General features: G+C 39.2%; 2 protein-coding genes across 2 annotated transcripts in view; both read left to right on the top strand.

Annotated features, from left to right (window-relative positions):
* The window catches only part of zcchc7 (zinc finger, CCHC domain containing 7), a 50,718-nt gene extending 47,230 nt beyond the window's left edge, over window positions 1–3,488 (top strand). The window contains exon 10 of the mRNA XM_008278425.1: window positions 1,670–3,488. Coding sequence (XP_008276647.1) covers window positions 1,670–2,301 — 632 coding nt within the window. The 3' untranslated portion in view covers window positions 2,302–3,488. The remainder of the gene's footprint in view (window positions 1–1,669) is intronic.
* A 5,579-nt stretch (window positions 3,489–9,067) lies between these two features.
* Window positions 9,068–23,476, top strand: pgm2 (phosphoglucomutase 2). Its single transcript, XM_008278424.1, has 13 exons — window positions 9,068–9,263; window positions 12,822–12,989; window positions 15,052–15,243; window positions 16,203–16,286; window positions 16,512–16,705; window positions 16,870–17,059; window positions 17,166–17,263; window positions 18,092–18,272; window positions 19,752–19,845; window positions 21,031–21,160; window positions 21,244–21,436; window positions 21,826–21,959; window positions 22,338–23,476. The coding sequence occupies exons 1-13, from the start codon at window positions 9,189–9,191 to the stop codon at window positions 22,438–22,440; spliced, it is 1,836 nt and encodes a 611-aa protein (XP_008276646.1). The 5' UTR covers window positions 9,068–9,188; the 3' UTR covers window positions 22,441–23,476.
* The last annotated feature ends 61 nt before the right edge of the window (window positions 23,477–23,537 follow it).

The raw sequence follows: 23,537 nt of genomic DNA, 5'->3' as shown, positions 1-23,537 counted from the left end.
AATGATGTTAACTTAGTTGTGTGTGTTACACTGAAATGATGACAACAGACTTGGATGGAGTGCAACTCCCAGCATAGAAACTATCAGGAATATAATGCAGTTAAGTTGCTGCTGACAGCATCTTTACAAAGAGGTCAATTAGCATAGATTTGACTCCAGAGTTGTGAAAACACAACATTGTCACAGTTAGTTCAGAGGTTTGTCTAAATTATGTTACAGAGGCGCTGTGCCCTCATACTCCTGATTTGCGCCCTCTTACCAAAGTGCTGATTGAACCCTTAGAGGTCCGCCGTCACGCCAGCGTGATATAAACATGTGACATGTTCAAGACATCACAACAGGAAAATTATCATATATACAGTGATGCCGTCAACTTCTCTCGAAAGTACAGACTTTAAACTCCCTCCCAGTTTTTGTTTCATGTTGATAGACCACGTAAAATCCGGAGATATGATGTTATGAACATGCGTGACAAAAAACGTGTGTAAAATATAGGCATATGAAATACGCGATGCAGGCATCGCGTTTCTTTCAAAATCCGTCATTTTTTGTGATCAATTTTTCTGTGATGGACAAAACAACAGTGAAAGAAAGTCCCTGGAAGTGCGGGTCCTGTGATGTGGCTGTCTGCCTTATTTTGGAAAGAAATTATTTTCAGGAGTGGCACAGATAAAAACAGAAAGAAAGCCACACCTGCTTCGTATATAGTTGCAGATATAGTTGTATATAGTTGTATATATTTGTATGTAATTGATTTTATATTAAATTTATCTTTTCAAATCCACATCTGCAACCTATGATTACATGTTCAACTTTCAAAATGCTTCGTTAAGCATGTTTGTGGTTTTTATTGTAAATAATACATTTCTTCAAATCGGATTTTGTATTTTTTGTGAGTTTTTGACCCCAAAATGTTAATATAGTTGGTTAAAGTGAAAAAATAATGGTCAAATCATATAGAGAATGTTGTGCTGAAAAAAAAAGATGCCAAACATGGGCATAGTAAACATGTTTTAATGTGGTATATAAAGACAAAACTAAAAGTATGCAAAACGGCCAAAACAGGCCAAGACGTCTAAGGGCTAGTAACACTTGGGCCATGTTCTTACATGCTGCCGTAGTAGTACATGTATGTGTATCATGGTGCAGTACAGGCATGTAAGAACATTCCAAGTACTAGTAAATAGAAGTTTTGCCAATACTAGTATTTGTCATGTTTTCATTTACAGGTTACAGTTGTATTATAATTCGAACCAAACAACAATTGCTCAACAGTTGATAATGTCTTGATTTTTGAAGTTTCATGAGCTAAAATTTCTCTCTCAGATAACCTCAGAATGTCCCATTTAAGCTTCAAAGGCTTTGCACAGCAATTGAGCAGTCAAACTAGAGACTATAGCTCGAGATATTTGCATGATATTGACTTTGTAATTTAATACTAAGCCAGAGAAAAATATATGTCTATTTCCAAAAATGTCAACAAGTATTAGAAGTTATGTTATGTTTCCTTATGGTTTTGATGAAAATGATTAACATTGTATTGTGATTTCACATTGTTGCTGTTACCTGCAATTTTTGTCTAATCTGACTGATGCTTATTTTGCTGAGGAAACCTACCAGCATAAGAGTAAAAGATTAAACAAATTCTTTCTGTTTCTCTTTCTCCCAGAACTGAAGAAAAATGGCTTTTTATCCGCTCTTGCTGAGACCCCTCTCACACCGGGACCACCAAAGAAGAAGCAGAAAATCAGCCATCATAAAAACAGCCACCTGCCTAATCATAAACTTCACCAAACCCCTCACAACCACAAACCCAGCCCCAGCCATGTCTTTTTTGAAGACAGCAGTGACTTTAGTGCCACAATGCCCAAAAGAAATAAGTACAGTAAGTCCAAACAAGAAAGCGGAGGCAGCGCAAAACCGTGGAAACCTAAGAGGCCTGTGCCCACCTCTAGAGACCCACTCCCAAGAAGTAAGCTAATTTGTGATGAAGCTGATGACTTTCCCAGAGGAGGAGGCACAGGAGAGAGCATACAGAAGAAGAAGAGAAAAAAGAGGATGAATAAAATGAAGCAGGTTCCTTTCGGACTAACAGGGGGACACAAAGACAGCAGACCAGATTATCTGTGCAAGACTGTAGGAGGGATGACGCCGGGGCCACAGTCAAAGACGGACAAAGCAAAGAAGAATCAAAAGAGGAGAGATCGAAACCTCAGGAAGGCTGACAAACAGTTTGGTGCAGAGATGTACCCAACAGACGAGAATCTGTTCGCCATCAAACAAAGGAAACGCAGGAGATAGTTTCTGTGATGTGCAGATCTTTAAGACCAACAGTTACGATCATGACATTTAGGGATGTGACAGACATTTTGTTGACTCAGGTCTCACTAAAAAAGAGTTACAGTCATCGTCGTGGCTTTAGGAGCCTTTACTTGACCTTTTTTCACAGAAACCATTCTGACACGTCAGCAGGCAATGCACAAGTGTCAATAGTGAAGTTAATGACATGAGTTACATGTAGATGCCTCCGTTCAGGTGTCGTTCTTGCCAGCTCACTGTCACATTTAAATAGAACAGAGCTATAACACCTGTGCTTTTCCACTTATGAAGATGTTCAAGCTACTTTTTCACAGTTTCACCTAGTAGTTAGTTTGAGAATTATAGCTATCCTCCATTTCAAACTGTTCAAACAGCAGACATTACTGTTAATATGTTTGGAAATGGACATTGTAATAAAACAACACACAGCTCACTTACAGTTAGTTCGACAGACATTTTCACAGTTCTGTGCGTTCTTAGTGAAACTGGATGACTAGAAGAGGAGCTGCTAGTAATGTACCTACAGTGTTTACAGTAGATTCTTTCAGAAGTGATTGTATATTGTTTTATTTCTTTGACATTAGTTTCTAAACACTGCAAACTTTTAATTAAAAAGAGAATGCTCTCTGTAATGCAGTCAGATCATTTCCTAGTGCCTCTGCTCTGAACACAGATTTATAGTCGTTGCTGCTGTTGGAACCAAAAGATGGTGAATGTTTTTTAAATATACTTTCATTTTGAACTGAAGGGATGCCCTTTTTTCTGTAACGCATTCATTTTAATCAACCTAAATGTTCGATCACCCTGTAAATGCATCTATTTCTTATATTTGATGCAAGTTTGCAGGTAGTCACTCGCCCACTTCTGAATAACAGGCGTCACTGACACGCAGCTCTGACAGTATCAGCTTTTCATCATCATCTGTTTAAAATCAGTTGTACATGGTCTTATTTGTTGTGGTTATAACAAAACGAAATCCTAAAACATTACATGAAAGAATTTGAAACAGCTCCTTGATAACATGAGTAATGATTACCCAAAGACTTCTGGAAAAATAAAACTTGAATCTGACACTTCAATATGTGCTGCTTCATTTGGTAACGTTTAAGTGTTTGATAATAGTTTACATGACATTTATGTTTGAGATGTATTTAAACCATTTGATTCCAGTTACTAGATGTGTTTTTTCCACTAGATGAATGTGTCATCTGAAGGTGATGACAAGTGAACCGTCCTGTTGACGTAAGTAAATGAACAAATCTATGTTTTGAAGGGAAAAAAAAGAGACACGGATCACGAACATACAGAGAAGCTCCAGGCTGATAATGCCAGCATAATTAAGAACTCAATTAAACTTTAGACTGTAAAGTTAGTTATCCATTCATTGTAGGGGAACGTTTTTCTCAGAGCTTTTCTTTTGGTTTATTCGTATTTCTTTTTTGTATGTCACAAATTAGAATTATTATTATTATGCAAGTCACAACTTGTTTGTTGTTTTGAATTCAGATTACAGGTCAATGCATTTACACTCCTCCACAGCCTAAATCACCACAGTGCAGTTATGTTCATACAGTCTGTTATGGCAGCATTTGGTTTTTGTTTTTCAATTCTTAAACAACCTTTTGGGTTGCACCGTAACTCCTCAAGAAACCTGAAAAAGTGCAAAACTAGAATATAATACAAGTGTTACGTGGACTATATCACTGTTGATTGTGATGGTTTTTGTGAAGTGCTCTGAAAATGATCATTTATTTTGTATTGATTCATGGCTCTCGCCTTGTTTCCAGGATGCTCTAAGTATCAGAGACTGGAGGATACTGTCACAAAGTTGCCTTCAGCCAGCAGAGCCAGACATGTTGGAAGAGTAGGAACCCACAAACTAGAGACTTGACAAACAGGGTTGACCTCAGATAAATGAGTGTGAATGGGAACACCGATCAACAAATCATCAGCATGAAGCGACTGAGAAAAGGCTGCAAACTAGGAGGAAGAGGGCAAGAATTGCTGACAGGGCCAAGATCTGAACCTGGGGTAATAATAGTAGGAGACGCCACCATCAGTTATAGTAGTAAAATCATCAACCTGCTGCTGTAGTGAACTGAGAATGACTGAAAATGTCTACAGGTTACTATCTGAAAACCAGATTGTAGTTAGTTTGGGAGACGAATAATGAAACAGGTCCTTAAGTTTTAAAACAAACTCTGGATGTTAAGTCCAGGCCGCCACCAACAGTAGCTTTCCAAAACCTGCAACTCAAAACAAGTTAACTGAAAATAAATTGAAATTTAATCTCTTGGAAACAAAAGCATCTCTTCAGAGCTGATGACCTTCTTCTGAGGCGCCAGGGAATTAAAACACTCAGATAATGTTCTGTATTGTCGTCACCATCCATCGTTCTCCCACGCAGACAGAGTGAAGTCACATCCTGGGACTAAGTCCAGCCAACGTTCACTGGAGCAGGAAGACAAACCATCGCTGCTTGACAACACAGGAGGATAATTTCCCCCCCCTCTCTCTCTCTCTCTCTCTCTCTCTCTCTCTCTCTCTCTCTCTCTCTCTCTCTCTCTCTGCCTCTCTCTCTGTCATCTACTCTGTTGGGCTTCATGAGGCTTCAGTGGATGCACTAATCAATGCTGGAATCAAACTCACACCACATTCGCTTCCCCCTCCTTCTATTTCCATCCTTCCCCCCCAACAGTGGTAATCATTCAGTGTTCCTCTTATCCAGCTCATCCTTCCTGACTGCACTGGGGCCTGTTCAATGAAGCAAGTTTACAAAATAAACCAGACTTATTTCAGTTAGTCTGACTGACTTACTTTCTTGTTTATTTCGGTTCCAGAAAGCAAATTCAACATAGTTAAAGCTCAGTTATTCTAGTGACTTCTGGCAAACTAATCAGGTCTTGGACAGAGTTCCTATAACAAGGTTTTACTACTCTCTCTTTGGCATGCTACCATATTATTAGGGTCCGAGCACCCAAAAGGGTGCGAAGACCCTGTTAGAACTGCTCGGATTCTTCTTCTTATTGTTCGTGACAAAGAGACGCGTTTTTGAGGCCCTTAACGTACTCGAAAACTCACCAAAATCACCACACACATCAGACCCGGCAAAAAATGTTATAATTTGGAAGAAAAATACACACCTCACTACAGAAATTGCTCCATAGCGCCATCTTGAAAATTTCAATGGAGTCCTGTCGGAAGCATGTTTGCCCTAGAGCTACGCAATTTCAATTTCATAGGCATATAGAGCTGGTTGGCACAAACAAAAAAATCTGCTGGACCAAGGTCTAAAACGCAACACGGCTCAGCTGCGCCCCCTAAAATATTTCTACAGAGTCCCATCGGTGCTACGTTTCACCTAGAACTACGAAATTCGCCACACATATGTAACAACTCGGGACGCACAAAAAAGTCCATTGGCATGTTTCTGTAAACCCAACAGGAAATCCGCCATGTTGGAAAAAGGGCAAGCATGCCGGGCCATTTTCGCTCAAAAATGGCCATTTTTGTCTATTTTCAAAATCAAACTCCTCCTAGGGGGTTCGTCGTACACACCTTAAATTTGGTGAGCACAAACTACATGACGTGGTGATTAAAAGTTCTTCAAACGCTCCGCAGATGAGGCCCGATTTGGAAATGGTGGCCCGTCCAATTTTGATCAATGGCCATTTTGTCCATTTTCGCGGTGGTTTTTGCATTCAACTGAATATTGTCGGAAGGTCGTTTCACCTACACTGAGAAGATTCGCTGGGCATGTGTAACAGCTCAGTACGCACAAAAAGTCAATCAGTACCAACAGGAAGTCCGCCATTTTGAAAAAAAACACAGTGACAATTTTGGCGATTGTGGGTGACTTCTGGACATTTTTGGCCATTTTCAAAATCTATCTCCTCCTGCAGGGAAGGTCATACACACCTGAAATTTGGCCAGCACAGACTACAGGAGTTGGAGATTAAAAGTTAGTAAAACGCTCTGCAAAAGTCTGATGGCGTGGAAATGGCGCCCCCCTGAATTTGGCCACAGCGCCATAAAACGCCATAACACGAGACGTGCTGTGTAACTGGCCTGTGTGTGCTCCGATCGGCCTGAAACTTTACACGCGTGCTCTGAGTCTCAGCCACAGTGTGTTGCCAGCATGCCACGCCATGCACGCCGCCTCTGCTCGCCATTAAACAGGAAGTGAAGTGTAAATAGCCCATACATGCTCCAATTGCTCTCAAACTTCACATGTTGCATCACACTCTAATCCTCATCACAGACATATGACGACTCTCACTCACAACGCCAGCTGAAGGCGTGGCCACAACTCCCTAAAATGCCAGAATATGAGACGTACAGTGTAACTGGCCTGTATGTGCTCCAATCTTCCTGAAACTTTACGCACGTGCTCCGAGTCTCAGCCAGAGTGCGTTTCCACCACGGTCAACACGCACGCCGCCGTGGCTTGCCACTAAACAGGAAGTGGCTCGTAAATACGCCTGACGTGCTCCGATCTGGTCAAAACTCGACATGCCGGATCAGAGTCCCACCCAGAGCACGTTTGCACCACACCCCGCTATGCACGAAGGCCGACAAGCGTCGGACGAGGACCCGTCTATCGCCGCTTGCGGCTTTAATTTGACTTTATTACCCCAAATCAGTCCAAAAATTTAATTTTACAGAAAATCAACTTAAGAATAGCACACACTCAATTATCGTGACTACTTTAACCTGCATCAAATTAGCCTCATTGCACAAACCTGAACTGACCTTTCAAGAACCGCTTCACCCCCGACTGATGAGGCTTATTAACTGTAAGGCTTATTCAAGTCAGGTGTTGGATTTTAATTCCCACTTTTCTTGGTGCACTTTTTAAAACAGGCCCCTGACTTGACAACAGTACAACAGTTCTTACTGAGACACTTCATCCATCCATCCATTATCTATACACCGCTTAATCCTCACTAGGGTCGCAGGGTGAGACAATTCAACCTAATTTTAATTTTGTGAATGAGGAAAGAGAGTAAGTGGTGTCTTTGTTTTATTTAAGGATGTACATCCGATACTTGGTACTTTTAACTCCTTTAAATATCTTTCTGTCAAATTAGGAGGTGAATCTATACATAAATGTGATGCAATTAAAAAGCAATACATTGACGAAAACAGCAGTGTAGCATCTATTCACACAATCTCTATGATACCACCCTCTTTTTTTAGTCTTAGTGGATATTACTCCTTTTAAAGTCAAAGCCATTTCTGGCAATAAAAAAGCAACAAGCCTAAAGCAGCAGTCAAAAAAGATAAGTAGTTAGTGAAAGAAAAAAAAAAAAAAAAAAGGAATTTGCTGCCCTGGACAAACTTGCCAGTCCACAAGTGTCAATACCTGAGGAAATTGTTTCCATCAAGTCATGTAGTGATTTTGCATCTGTTTTTGCAGACAAAATTCAAAATGTTTGGCAAATTATCAATTCTTCCTTCTTGAATCAGAATAACACTCATCAGCATGCAGCAAAGACTGATCTGGTAAAGATGATCAAAGCTGAAATCCTTGAGGAAAATGTCTTGCATCGCCACATGCTGCCTCAGTAAACAAATAAATAAACATTCATTGTCTCGTGTTGTTAAAAAAAAGCTCTCAAGCAGTGTAAGAAGACATTTTCTTAGATAAAAGTATGCAGTTACAAGAAAAGGACTTTTATTAAGAACTTGAACAGAATTAAACAGTATTATCAGCACACTTTTCTGAAAGTGAAAATATTCATTGCACTGTATGTTCATTACAGTAGTAACAGATTACTACTACTGGTGAATTAACGTATAAATAGAATTTCACTGTTGTAGGTGGTAGAGGGGCAGCTATCATATATACTGTTTGATAGTTAAAATGGTAAAATAACTATTTTTGCAAGGTTTTGTGTGTTAATCTACATCTACAAAGTGAAATGTATGTAAGTATATCATTTAATACCAGTGATGCACAATATTAGAATTTCTGGCCGATACCAATATCTGATATTAAGATTTGTGATATCACCAATAACCGATACTACTAATGTTGATATTCAATTTTTGTTCACACCAAAAAATGAGTATAAGTAAGCACTGTGAGAACATGAAAACTATTCAAAAGAAGCCCAAACCCAATTAGATCACATATTCTTCTTTATTATGTAACAAAAGTAAAACATGTTTAAACATATTTAACTTTCAAGTGCAGGACCATTGAAGTAAAAACATCTGTGAACTAGCAGCAATATCAAATGTAGAGACGAAGGTGCTAATGTTAGACAATCATCGGTTTTTCACATCGGCTAAATTTGTTCATTGGATCGATACCGATATATGGGAAAAAAACACTAATATTGGCAGACACCGATGTATCGTGCATCCTTATTTAATACTGAAGCAAATATTCACAATTGTGCCTTCAATTGGCAAAGCAGTTGTGTAATTGTATTAAGTTACTTTCCATCATTGCTGCTGCAGTTGTTTACTTATGCAGTTTTATTACACTAACTCCATATTGAAACTCTTCCTCATGCAGGTGTTTATATACTTTATAACTATTTTCCCAATAAAACTGAAATATTTTACAGTCTGTCCAAGTTGCACTTTCCACAACTGATGCATTGTGAGGTCTATTTTAACGCACCAATGTCTCCCACTTCTCTTAGCAGTCATTGAAGCCCACACGCTCAGTAATACGCACAGTTGCAGCAGCCCCTGAACGCACCATCAGGAAGCTGATGACATTCGACGTCGCTCCACCCCGCGTCGTGGACTCGCAGGTGCTCACAGACTGAACCACAGCAGCTGTTCGAGGTCGGAAAACGTTTCAGGGTGAGACAGTGAGCCGGACAGTGTCTTGACTTGGGCCAACAGCAGAAATGGAGAACGGTTTGTCTTCACTCGGCGACTCCAAGCTGGAGCAGGACGTCCGGCAGTGGCTGCAGTATGACCGGGTGAGCTGACAGCTAGCGAGCTAGCTTAACGAGCTGCGAGCGTTGATGGTTAACTGGACCAATTAGACATTACAGACCTGTCCACCGTTATATAAGTTTGTAATCAGACTTCCTGTGATCACAAAATGCCTATAAATGTCACGTTGTGTAGTGTGACCTCTGTATGAATGAAGCAGGTTTGTGTGGTGCTACTTGGAAGCGTGTTGGTTAAATCACAACTCTTACTGCAGATGTCAATAATCGTACATTAAATGATGTCCGAGTGAATGAGTGAAATCAGTTGAGCTCTATTTTTATTTTATTTTTTAAAATCTATGATGTTTTATTTTACAGATCTGTAATTACCCCTGTATTGAAAAATTCTGGAAAAGAAATGACAATAGATGATGACAAACTCGAAGCAGAGTTCAGTGAACTGGTAGTTACAGTCCCAGCTCAGTTGAACATGCAAAAATCTGACATTTGTTCACAGACATGTCAACAGTTCTACATTTACAGAAAACATGACATGTAATTAATACACAAAATTAAAAAGTAGACACATTATGTAATATTTTATTGAATTGTATCCATTCTTTTTAACAACGGGACAATAAGTATTTGTTGTTCCAACACATGGCACCTCTATGACAGAATAGATCACATGAAAGACTGCGTAGGAAATGATAATGACACATTAAGAGTGTGAAATTTCAAGTCAGTGTGTCCAACATTTGTATTGTGTCATGAGACATATGTACACTGTATAGAGTTGTGGAGGGCGCTGTGAAATGTTGTCCAACTCGTCCTGGAAACCATTATGTGACCTATCCATCCGGATCATCATGTGGCAGATTGTGTGTCCTACCATGATTTGTGAGCAGGTTTCTTAGACAACAAATGGTGGAGTTGTGGATATTCATGTGCCTGGCTGTGGCCCTATCTGACAAACCAGCATCTATCATGTCCATTTAGGTTAAAAAGCTGAATTTTAGGTTGGCTTTTTAAAGTCACTGGTCAAAGGAGTGTCTGTGTACTGGTCACACTATCTAATTATCTCTGCCACAACTAACTGGGGTGTGGATTAACTCGATTAACTCGAGGATAGTCACCAGTTGAACAGCTCAAAAACCTGTTTTGCATATTTGCATCCTGCACTTGTAAACTTGAATTTAGATGGACCTGTTTTGTTTTGTTTTTTGATTGATTGTTTGTTTGTTGTTGGTTTTTTATATATACAAAGGATTCACTATTGTCACTGAAATACTTAATACCAAATATCTCTGCTAGCAAGCCAAGCTAAACTATACTGGATTCTGTTGCTTTAATTATATTCAGAGAAATGATCCCTACCTGGAAGAGGCCCTGGTTAAATGAAAGCATCTACTAAATAAGAGAAAATGTAGACAAGCAGAATGTAATTAAAGCTAAAAGGTTGAGATGTGCTATTCATTCATACATTCATTCATTCATTCATTCATTCATTCATTCATTCATTCATTCAAGATTTTGACATACCAAAACATTGTGAAGGAGACACAAACCTTCTGTTTCTCTGGTAGCACCTGAACCTGAACCTTGTACTCCAAAGGACTTTTTTTTCTTCTTCTTCTTCTTTTTTTTTTTTTTTTAAATAATGAGTTTTGTCAATCCATTCACCACCCAGCTAGCAAATCAAAGGTTCCTTTTTTATTCTTTTATAGCTTTGTCCTCCTACAGCACCTAAATAAATGATATCAAGCTCCAGATCTGTCATGTTGCTTATAAACTGAGTACAGCACATCAATTTGTATAGTTACCATGAAGAAAGGTCTGGTTAGTTTGTTCTATTAATACATTAAAAAATGTGAAATATTCACATGCCACGTTTTTTTCCCATTTAGCTGCACTTGTACAGTCTGTACGTATACAGGCTCTTAGACTGATCATTTGTAATTTCACAGAGAACTGTTCATCACATGATGTTAAAGTGGTCACACACACAGACTGTAGCGATACAAACAGAGTCGTTCTTGGCCTTAAAGAGACATGGGATGCCACCAATTAGGTGACATTGGAAAAGGCACCCAGATTTGTTACTGTTAACATTTTAGTGTCAGGACAGTTTGCTCAGGAGTCCACTTGAAGAGGAAGTGCCATACTGAATGGACCCTATTGTAGTGTTTATGGCAGCTCTTGCTAATCAGTCTGACTCTTTTTGTGAACTCTTTGCTTTATTTTGTAAAAACCATAAACATGCTTTTTTCCTAAATTTTAGGGAAAAGCAGATGCTTGTAAGGACAATAAACAGCTACTATAAACTTTTCCCCGACAAAAAGTTATAAGTCAATTGACTCTAAATTTTTTGTTTACCATTTTATTCAGTAATTCATTGTTTAAAAATTGTGTATGTTGGGGCGCCGCTATAGCTCACCTGGTTGAGCTGGTGTCCCATGTGCAGGGCTGCAGTCCCGATGTGGAGGTCATGAGTTTGAATCCCGCTCATGACCCTTTCCACATGACCTCCCCCCATTCTTCTCGCCCTACTTTACTGTCTCTCTCACTAACACTATCCAATAAAGGCACAAAGGCCAAAAAAATAACTTAAAAAAAAAAAAAAGTTGTCTATGTATTTCTTGTGCAGCGTGGTTTTTTTTTGTTTTTGTCATATTCTGCAATAAAAAAAACAACAAATGAATAAAAATCTATTATTTGTGCACAGCTCTGGCTCTTTAAAAGTGAAACACGGAAAGTGACTTGAACTGATCCACTCACCACTATTCTAGCCTGTCCTTTGCACGTTCACAGATCACAGACTCTATCCAAAGTGTTTTTCTAACTAATATTGCCAAAACTGTTCAAGTTCTAGCTTCTGTAATGTGAATAGCTGTCTTCTTTAATGGTACATTAAATGGTATTGTGTTTTGGACTGTTGGTCAAAGCATATATTCACTTATTGAAATGAAATGAAATGAAAAATACTTCAACCCAGAAGGGAAATTCAATATTGTAAAAGCTCACTTTAAAAAAAAATCTATATAACATATATTTTATACAACAATAATAATAATCATTCAGTTAAGGTGAACTTTGTGAAATTGTGATAGTCAGGTTTCTCTATTTTCTGACATTATCAGATGATAATTGACAACAAATTGCAAATTATTAATTGCAGTCTTTTTTTTTTTAAGTTATTTTTTGGGCATTTTTGCTTTTATTAGATAAGACAGTTGAAAGACAGACAGGAAAGTGGGGGAGAAGAATGGGGGAAGGACTTGCAGCAAAGGGCCATGGGCAGGATTCGAACCCATGGCCGCTGCATCGGGGACTATAGCCCCTGTACATGGGCCACCAGCTCAACCAGGTGAGCTATAGCAGCGCCCATTAATGACAGTCCTCATCTGAAAATGAACGTCAACTGGCAACGCCAAGAATTTCTTTGAAAGCCAGACTGAAAACTGTTTTTTGATAATGCTGATCTGATCAGCTAATGACAAGGCTGTCGCTGAAGTTTAAATGCCAGTTTTTAAAATAAATGTTTATAATTGATGTAAGAGGCTTGTATGTATAACTAAATGTGACAATATTTTTCTTCCCCAGAATCCCAAAACGGTGTCAATGGTGCAGGACCTGGTGAAGAACAAAGCGGTGGAGGCTCTGAAGAAATGTTTCGCCTCCAGGATGGAGTTTGGCACAGCAGGACTGAGAGCTGCCATGGGCCCCGGAATATCCTGCATGAATGACCTCACTATCATCCAGACCACGCAGGTCGGTTAATAGATAAGCTGCAGCTGCACGTTAAGCATCGAGTCACATGCAAAGCCAGACATGCACATTATTGATTTTGATTCTCCGCTGTTTGAAGCAGCTGAGGAACACTAACTTATTGTTGTTGACTGCAGAGCTCACATCTCACCATGCTGTCACCGATTATTACACAGACCTGCAACTACAAACATGCATGTAATATTTCAGAGTACAGTCATGGACAGAAGTATTGGTACCCCTGGAATTTTTCCAGAAAATACACCATTTCTCCCAGAAATTGTTTGTTTGCAAATGTTTGTGGTATGCATACGTTTGTTTTCTTTATGTGCATTGGAAAAACACAAAAAAGCAGAAGAAAAAAGCCAAAATTTACAAGATTTTACACAAAACTCAAAAATGGGCCGGACAAAATTCTTGGCACCCTCAATTTAATATTTGGTTGCACACCCTTTGGAAGAAATAACTGAAACCAATCACTTTCTATAATCATCAACAAGCTTCTTACACCTCTCTGGAATTTTGGACCACTCTTCTTTTGCAAACTGCTCCAGGTCTCTCAGATTTGAAGGGTGCCTTCTTGCAACAGCAATTTTGAGATCTCTCCATAGTGTTCAATGGGATTTGGAGCTGGACTCATTGCTGGCCACTTCAGAACTCTCCAGTGCTTTGTCTCCAACTATTTCTTGTTGCTATTTGAGGTATGTTTTGGGTCATTGTCCTGCTGGAACACCCATGACCTCTGACGCAGACCCAGCTTTCTGACACTCGGCCCCACATTGTGGCCCAAAATATTTTGATAGTCTCCGGATTTCATGATTCCTTGCACACCGTCAAGGCACCCAGTGCCAGAGGCAGCAAAACAACCCCAAAACATCTTTGAACTTCCACCATGTTTGACTGTAGGTACTGTGCTCTTTTCTTTGTAAGGCCTCATTCCGTTTTCTGTAAACAGTAGAATGATGTGCTTTTCCAAAAAGCTCTACCTTAGTCTCATCTGTCCACAAAATGTTCTCCCAGAAGGATTGAGGGTTACTCAGGTACATTTTTGCAAACTCCAGTCTGGCTTTTTTATGTCTCTTTGTCAGCAGTGGGTTCTCCTCAGTCTCCTGCCATTGCGCTTCTTCTCATTCAGATGACGACGTATGGTCCGAGCTGACACTTTTGCATCCTGAATCTGCAGGACAGCCTGAATTTGTGTGGAAGTTGACTGAGGATGTTTATCCACCATTCTAACTATTCTAAGCATTCTTTCATCAGTGTCTCTCTTTCGTCCCCATCCAGGGAGATTAGCTACAGTTCCATGGGTTATAAACTTCTTGATTATATTACGCACAGTGGACAAAGGAACTTCAAGGTCTCTGGAGATGGTCTTGTAACCTTGAGATTGTTCATATTTTCCACAAGCTTGCGTCTTATGTCCTCAGACACTTCTCAGCTCTTCTTTCACTTCTCCTTGCTTGGTGTGACACACACAGGCACACAACACAAAGGTTGGGTCAACTTTTATACATTCTAGCTGGCTTCAGGTGTGATTTCTATATTGCCACACCTGTTGCTTGCCACAGGTGAGTTTAAATGAGCACCACGTGCTTGAAATAAAACGATTTACCCACAGTTTTAAAAGGGTGCCAACAACTTTCTCTGGCCAATTTTTTGAGTTTTGTGTAAAATTCTGTACATTTTCGCTTTTTTTCCTCTGCTTTTTTTGTGTGTTTTTCCAATGCACATAAAGTAAATAAACACATGTATAGCAAAAACATTTGTAATTGTAACAATTTCCGGGAGACATAGTGTATTTTCTGGAAAAATTCCAGGGGTGCCAATACTTTTGTCCATGACTGTATGTGTTCAATGTGAAGCGAAAACCTATCTCAAGCCTTCAGCTGGTATAAAACAAAGCTCTTTGCTTGTTAGCAGTAAGTTTTCTAACTGATTTCAAGACTTCATAGCTTAACTCACACTTATATTGCTGAACTGCTGCTAACCTATGAGCCAGAGTGCAGCCTCAGATCCTCAGTCCTTAATAACTGTCTTTAACTTTATCTTATTTCCTTCCTGACAGGGTTTCTGCTGCTACCTGGAGCAGAGTTTTGGGAACCTCAAAGAGCGAGGGGTGGTGATTGGGTTCGACGCTCGGGCCCACCCTCCCAGCGGGGGCAGCAGCAAGCGGTTCGCCAGCTTGGCTGCAGCTGTGTTCATCAGCCGAGGGGTGCCTGTTCACCTCTTCTCTGACATCACCCCTACACCTTTTGTGGTAAGCACTGGAATTTCTGTGCTTTCCTCATTTCGGTTCTTCCGACATTGCACCACACATTTGGCTCAGTCACAAACAATAAAACGGCATAAAATTGAAGATTTTTGTAATGTCTGTGTTTACACATTACATTTATGTCACCTATGTGGAGTGAGTTCATGAAAGCCAACAGATTCTTAAGTCTGGTTAGTTTGTCAGTTTGTCATGTTTGCTGGTGGGGTGGATGACAGTGGGACTGAAGCTACGGGGCAAATTCCATTCAAAACGCTCACTTCTACAAAGTATACAACACGTTGCATAATGCACATTTGATTCACCAGGTTATATTCAGTTTCAGACCTGTGAAGGAGGAACCATTCATTTAACTCTTTGTCTGTTCTGAACATGTATATTCTGCATAGTGCAGCTCAAAATCATACAAAATATTCTCTTTTCAGCCCAAAGTTTATATAGGTTTATATATATAGTTTAAACTTCTGCACCACTCAACAGTGCAATGAATCTCTGAAGCAACACACTTTTTGCCTGTTTCAAACTGAGAATGACCTGCAACTGAAAATTGCGAAAACAATCCAATTCGAGATCACTGAGAGTTACTGTTGGCCTCTTTCATCATTCTAACATTGCGTTACTCATTTCTCTTGTGTAATTGTGGGAACGGTGAGTAGAGAGTAAGATGCATCTTTGTAATTAAAACAGAGTCAGAAACAGCCAATATTGATTTAAACTTAGTTTAAGTTTTCACCTGAATTTCATCTTTTCATGCATCTCGTATTTGATTTGATTCCTGATTCCTGATTCTGTTCCCCAACCGCAACGTAAGGATAGTGATGATATTATGCCTTTACATCTATTGACAGTTTATATTTAGTTGTCTTTGTGTGTTTTTTGTCTTATTTGCCCAATATTGCAGATTATATATGATCTACTATTTTAGTTTTCTGTCCATCTCCCTGCAGCCTTTCACAGTTTCTCACCTGGGTCTGTGTGCTGGTATCATGGTTACCGCCTCTCACAACCCCAAACAGGACAATGGCTACAAGGTAACACCTACTTATTTAGCATTGGGCTTAGCTTTTTCTGGCTGTTTGAATGATGTATCCCTGAATTGTATCACCAAATTTAAGGTTTGCCAAATCTCTCAGTCAGTAGTTGTTTGTGACAGTAATTGCTGTTTTATTAATTTAAACATAGCAACAATCCATTTAATTTGCTTTTCTAATCATTTCTGCATCATATGTTTTTGCGTTTCTCTGTTTGTGTCCTAGGTTTACTGGGAGAACGGTGCCCAGATTGTGTCTCCTCATGACAAAGGTATCTCTAAAGCCATTGAGGAGAACCTGGAGCCTTGGCCTGAGTCGTGGAACACAGAGGAGGCCCTGAAGAGCCCCTTGCTCAAAGACCCCTATGAAGATATCAACAAACAATACTTCAAAGCCATCCAGAAACACTGTCATCACAGGTGCTCCATAGATAAATTACCTGTTGTACAGCACACACAATTACAAACCCTTGAACCCTAAACTTTCTTCCACTGATGATTCTATTAATTATGTGTGGAAAAAAGAACACATCCTAACTCAGAGTACAGTTTCTTATTGTAGCTTCTACTTTGTTTCTTCACAGGGAGATAAACAAGAGTTCACAGGTGAAAATTGTGCATACATCTGTGCACGGCGTTGGTCACACATTTGTCCAGTCAGCGTTCAAGGCCTTTGATCTTCATCCTCCATACGCTGTAGAGGAACAGAAAGACCCAGACCCGGAATTTCCCACCGTCAAATATCCCAACCCTGAGGAGGGAGAGGGAGTCTTGGTGTGTACCGGTCATTCACACAATGTGTACATACATCACATCCAACCATATATAGTAGATGCTGTGTTTTTGCTGATGGTGCTGTATGTGCTTGTTTGTTTTGCAGACATTGTCATTTGCACTGGCAGAGAAGGAGGGGGCCTCAGTGGTGTTGGCCAATGACCCCGATGCTGATCGGCTGGCCATTGCTGAGAAGCAGGAGAGGTGTGTGTTTGTGCATGTAAAGTTTGTGTGTTATTATTACCTTTAATAATATTTGACTAATTCCACTATAAAACACTTAGCAGTGTTGGATTGAAAACCAGCCTGTGGTAATGTTTTTTTCACATTATGTTGCTATATTACTCTTTTTCCAGTCTACACATACTCCAATCAGCACTGAAGCTATGAATTTCACACTTCTTTGCAAAGGAGTTTTAAAATGACTGTAATGAATGACAGACTAAGTTGAAGAGCTAGGTGTATGGATGGTGAGTTCACAACAAAAGTCAATTAAAACCAGGGCCATTGCCTCAATTTTGAAGGTTGTGACTCTTGAAAGTTATTTTGGAACCAGTCAAAAAGCTTGTGAAACATTATGAATGTACTGTATTTTGAACATGTAAATATTTGCTTAGCAATATAACTATCTGCTGTGTAAGTTTATTTGCCTTCATCACTGACTAAAAGCTTTTTACAGCCTTCTTCACTTTGTAAAGCATATACAGTAACTCAAGTGAGCAAAGCAATAAAGCCAGCAATGTCCATTAAATCAGTTTGATTCATTTTACTGAAATCTGATTTTATTTAGTGTAGGCCTGAAACAGATACGTTTGAAAACATTTTAATGTAATTATAAATTATAAACCCTTTCGACTTAAAACCCCTAAAATTCCCCGAACCAATACTAAGGGCATGACCTCTGTGTCCTCAAAGGTACCTACAGCTGCAATAAAACACTTTAGTACAGCTTTGATCATCTGGTTAAACACTGTATAAGGCTGTGTTTGTCGTTGCCTGCACTCCTGTAACCTGAGTCCGTCTCTGTGTCAGTGGACAGTGGCGAGTGTTCAGCGGTAACGAGTTGGGAGCGCTGCTCGGCTGGTGGATATTTCACTGCTGGAGGCAACAGAACCCCGATGCTGCTGCTGTAAAAAACCTCTACATGCTGTCGAGCACCGTCTCATCCAAAATACTGCGCGCCATCGCTCTGAAGGAGGGCTTCCACTTTGAGGTAACATGTTGTGGAACGTCTGTAATTAAGTGAATTCACACAGACATCATGTATTTCAGACTATTTATTGCATTATCATCATATACATATGGGCCTTTGCTCAAAGACTAAAAGTTAAATTAGAACTGAACATTTATAGGTTTCAGCTTCACCCAACTTACGGCAGTAGAAAGAAACTAATGTGAACTGGTCATCTAGAAAGTAACTCTATAGTCACAGACAGACATCCCCCAGTCTCTTAATATATATTCTGCCTTTGCCTGAAGCCAGTAGGAAAACAGACAGCATTTGTTCATGTTTGTGAAAACAATTCTTCTCAGACTCGACATAAAATATGTAAAGGTCAAATGAAAGGAACACAGTAAACATGGACTTGCACTTCCCCTCTTTTAGCATATCAATGCTAACTAAATCACATATTTGACTTTAAACACAGTGAAACTAAATTATATAAAATTAAACAAATCAACACACCAACAAACTTTCTGATTCTCAAAGTAGTTTTGCAAAACACTGTATTTGTGCTAACATATGTTTAAAAGAATAAACAATAAAAGACATTTAAAAGAAGTTTCACACTTGAGCATGAGCATAAAAATCCTTCTTTATCTGCCTTTAATCTATCTTGAAAATAGAACAACCTGTTTGTGAATGGAGCCAAAGATAGAAGACATATTAGAACATTTTTTATCACAGCACTGTTTCTGATAACTGCCTTTCATTCATTGGCCTTACAAATTTCAAATGGGCTAAACTTGTTTCTCCTTTTCACTCTTGCCCTCACTTGAGCTCGAATCAAAGGCAGAGCTCAGTTCCAGCTGAGCCCAGTCTCTGAACAGCGCTTTGTTAATTTGTTTCTGAGAGTACCATTTTGTCTCTCTCTCTCCTGCCCCTAAACTGGGAAGGTGATAGATTCAATGTTCAACCCCTAAGTATTTGTTCAGTTCTTACACAGCTGAGCATATTGCTATGATCAGAAATGATTTTTTTTGTTGCTAGATGTTATGCCCTCATGATCCAAACATTGCTGCGTTTCCTGCGACAAGGAGACAGCCTTAGCTGTATTTTTAGTTTATCGTTATCATTTGCTGTGAAATGATTCCAGTAATAGTATTTGAAGGGATTTGTGAATGTTAATTAATGATAAACTTAAAGGCACTCAAGACATGCCTTTAAGTTGCAGTGGTGAAAACAGGCTTCACCACTTACAACATCAAACTACACCTATTGGTTACTGTCATTAATGTTTTCAGATAAGATAAAATGCAACTTATTAACACCAACAGAATTTTTTTTGCCAGATTTTGCTGGCAAAATTGCATAACATAAGAAAATGTGGTGCCTACTAAAAAAGCAATAAGATACACGTATGATACATTACAGAAAATGAGAACAAGGAAGTGAAAATAGGTGTAGAACACAAAAAGTGATAAGGAATACTGCAAAGTCTTACCAAAATTTCTCACGTTGTTTGAACAGGAGACGCTAACAGGGTTCAAGTGGATGGGAAACAGAGCCAGAGACCTTTTGGACCAGGGCAAGACTGTTCTGTTTGCCTTTGAGGAAGCCATAGGTATGAACACACACATACACGCGCGCGCGCATACGCAGAAATGAATGTTGTGCATTGTACAGTCACGAGGTAGATGTCCTGATTTATTCTTGTTGTCATCACATTAAAAGGATTTATGCACAAAATGTTTACAGTGTCACAAGATGAGGAAATGTGATCTGTCTACAAGTGTTTAAGTGATATAAATTCATGTGGAGATAAATATGTGCCTCATAACCTAGCCACCTGTATGACAGCTGCAGGCATGGACCAAAAGAAAATGTAATTACTCCATGTCTGCTATTATTGCAGTTAAATAAAAGGAAAAGCATTAAAAATATAAAGTATATTTAGAAGGTTGCAACATTTGGTTTTCATTTAAGCAGTTTCTATTTAAAAAACATTAAGGTGAGCTTTTAAAAGAGGAATATCATTATTTTTCTTATTTTACATGTCCCTAACCTGTTGCCATATCATAATATGCACTCTTACAATATATCACATAATAGACCTATCCCTGGGGCTAGGCGTCGCTTGCTTCACAGTTAATAGTTTCAAAATCAATAGGATATTTGAGATGGTTGGCCTTCAGGGTTGAAACAACATATTCTGCAAATAGTGCTATGAGCGTAGAAACAATCATGCCAGCAGTCATTGGTCTTCCAAGTGTAATTAGTATACCCCAAATTTACATAACAGTTTTTACTTTTTCGGCTCCAGTTAATACCCTTCATCCTGGAGTCAAAAGACAGCTCTTATTCATTTCTTCAGAAGCCTTGTTTGGTCGACTGAAGCATGAAGCTCCCTGTTTACACCAGTGTTCTAACCATGTTGCACAGCCTTCATTATCTGTTAACGGGAAAACATGAATCAAATTAAAGTAAATATGTCCAAATATCAGACTTATGTCAGCTGAGGACATTGGTCTTGGCTATTTAAAGTTCTGAACCCTGCCTACGGTCAAACACATGGCACTGGGTTGAAGTTAAATGTCATTCGGGGTTAATATGAGAGCAGTCCAGCCACACATACAAGAACACATAGTTTAGGGCATTCCCACATAACAAGATTATGACGCTGTAATTGGAATGGCATGCCCTTGCACACTCTGTTTCTAAAAGTCGTGACATCTTACTACAGCAGCTGGAGGTTTACACATACTGGGAATGAGCTGAAAGCGTGTGTGCATGTGTGTGTGTATTCCAGGTTATATGTGTTGTTCTGCTGTATTGGACAAGGATGGAGTGAGTGCTGCAGCTATAGCAGGAGAGATGGTTTCCTATCTGGCCACTAAAAGCACCAGTCTCTCCCAACAACTCACCACCATCTATAAAGAGTAAGACATACCGATATATACGTAACACTTGGCTGAATTTGGATTCCGTTATTTACTCTACCTCTGTGTATTTTCGTTGTCAGGTATGGATACCACATCAGTAAGAACTCCTACTTTATCTGCCATGACCAAGAGGTGATCCGCAGTCTGTTTGAGCGCCTTCGCAACCACGAAGGCCAGAAGGACTCATATCCAACTGAATGTGGTCGTTTTTCCATCTCTGCTGTACGAGACCTGACCACTGGCTATGACAGCAACCAAGCAGATAAAAAGGCGGTGAGGGAACAAATTAACACCTGCAGTTCATACATTGGGTGCACAACAATCCTCTGACATCCGTTGAGGGTTTTTTTCTGGTCAGACAGTGTGTTACCTGCCATTAAACTGTTTTTTTGTTGTTGTTTTTTTTGCATGTTTTGTTTTTAGTGTATAGTTGATAGTGGAGAGAAAGCATGGGGATGAACAAAGGGGACTGCAGTTATGGAGCCTAGACAGATTTTTTTCTTTGCTTTGTAGTTATGTGGTGTTTGCCTTAACCAGTTCAGTTTGACTTGATGTTCAGTAACACTTGACCCCTTTTGTCAAAGTGTTCAGCTGGACTTTAAAATTGAGTTGATCTTCCATCTTGTTTGCTCCTTTATCACTCCTTTTCTGTCCTCTCTCAGGTTCTTCCCACTTCCAAATCCAGTCAGATGATTACCTTCACCTTCTCTAATGGTGGTGTGGCCACCATGAGGACCAGTGGCACAGAGCCAAAAATCAAATACTACACTGAACTCTGTGCTGCTCCTGGTAACAGGTAGGTCGCTGGTAGAGACCAGGCCAGCAAGTGCAGCTAATGTGTATTTTCATTTTCAATTATGATTATTCTCTTGATTAAGTGTTCATGCTATGAAAATCATGATTTCCAAAATGGCTTTATATGTATCGTTGGTCTGACAACAGTCCAAAACCCAAAGATATACAATATACAGTGATAGAGAAAAACAATATATTCTCACACTGCAGAGGCTAAAACAAATAGTTTCTAAATTTTTGTTTGAAAAATAGTTGCTTTTTAATTTTTTGTGATTTAACTAATTCCCTCAGCTCTTAATGTCTGAGCTAGAAAAGTGCACCTGTAGTTAGTCCCTCTATCATATTTACTCTCTGTTGTCTCTCTCTTGGTCTCTATCAGTGATGTGACGCACCTGAAGAAGGAACTGGATGACTTGGTTGATGCCATCGTTGAAAACTTCTTTGAGCCAGAGAAGAATAAACTGCAGCCGAAGCCAGAGTAGCACTGATAGACAACAACAATCAGGACAAGTTGTGACCAGCATTTCACATAATGTCTTAATTACTCAAATACATTCTTGGTTTATTACAGGCTTGGGTTTGATTTATAACTACATTAATTGACAGTTTACTGCATTGTTTTAAAAAAATATTATTATTTTGCCAGTGTGATAAAGATAACATACTGTTTTCTACTATAATTTTTTTTTTTTTAATAACAATCTAACTTCCACTTTGACTTTGTTTAGTGACACATCTGTTTTTGGAGTTGTAGTTAAAGCTCCAAAGCCCATATACCATTCAGCAGTCTTAATGCCTCACAGCTTCATATTTTGGATTCAGTTTACCTCGGTGCTGGAAATGTTAAACCACAACCGAAACGTTTTGGACCGATCTACATCCTCAGGCATTCCTCTTTTCAGACTGTGGTGTTAGATACACAGATTACTGTACATCACTGTTATTAACTATTATGCATTCCACACTGTGCTTCAGCATCAACTGCACTGCTGCTATTGTGAAGAGTTACAGGAGAGTGTAAATGAGAACTGCTAGAACTGTTATCATAACTTTACTTGGAACCTAACTGTATGCTGTAACCCAGTTGTTAAACTTTGAATGTCTAATATCTTGGTTAAAAGGAAGGTATAACATGGGAAGTGACCGTAGAAAATTTAAAGCTTTAAATCAGTGCCTGTTATGAGAAGAAAAAGAAAGGTCACTGCAGTTTGCTGGTGAGTAAAACGATGAAGCCTAAAAGCTTAGAGCACCACCATGTGGAGGCGTTGTGCATTAAGTCAATCCACCCACTGGTCAGTCCTTGATGTGAATAAATGTTACAACTCAAAGGGACTTCTGACAACATAGAGTTAAAAATGAAAATAACATTTTGCTCAAAAATATGAGTGAATTTATTTTACTGACTGCTCTAGAGGTGCATGTATCAGCCTGCCATTATGTGTCTGGTAATCCAAAATACTGTACTGAAAACACAATTTTACTCAATAAATACGACTGGTAACATGGCACAATACAAAAGCAGTCTGATGAGCTTAATTTACACTCATCTGTGTTTTAAATTAATCCTTCAGTTCGTACA

The sequence above is a fragment of the Stegastes partitus genome, unplaced genomic scaffold, assembly GCF_000690725.1.
Source record: "Stegastes partitus isolate 25-593 unplaced genomic scaffold, Stegastes_partitus-1.0.2 Scaffold123, whole genome shotgun sequence".
Classification (NCBI taxonomy): Eukaryota; Metazoa; Chordata; class Actinopteri; family Pomacentridae; genus Stegastes; species Stegastes partitus.
The sequence above is the reverse complement of the archived record's forward strand: the minus strand, read 5'-3'. Positions and strand labels throughout refer to the sequence as shown.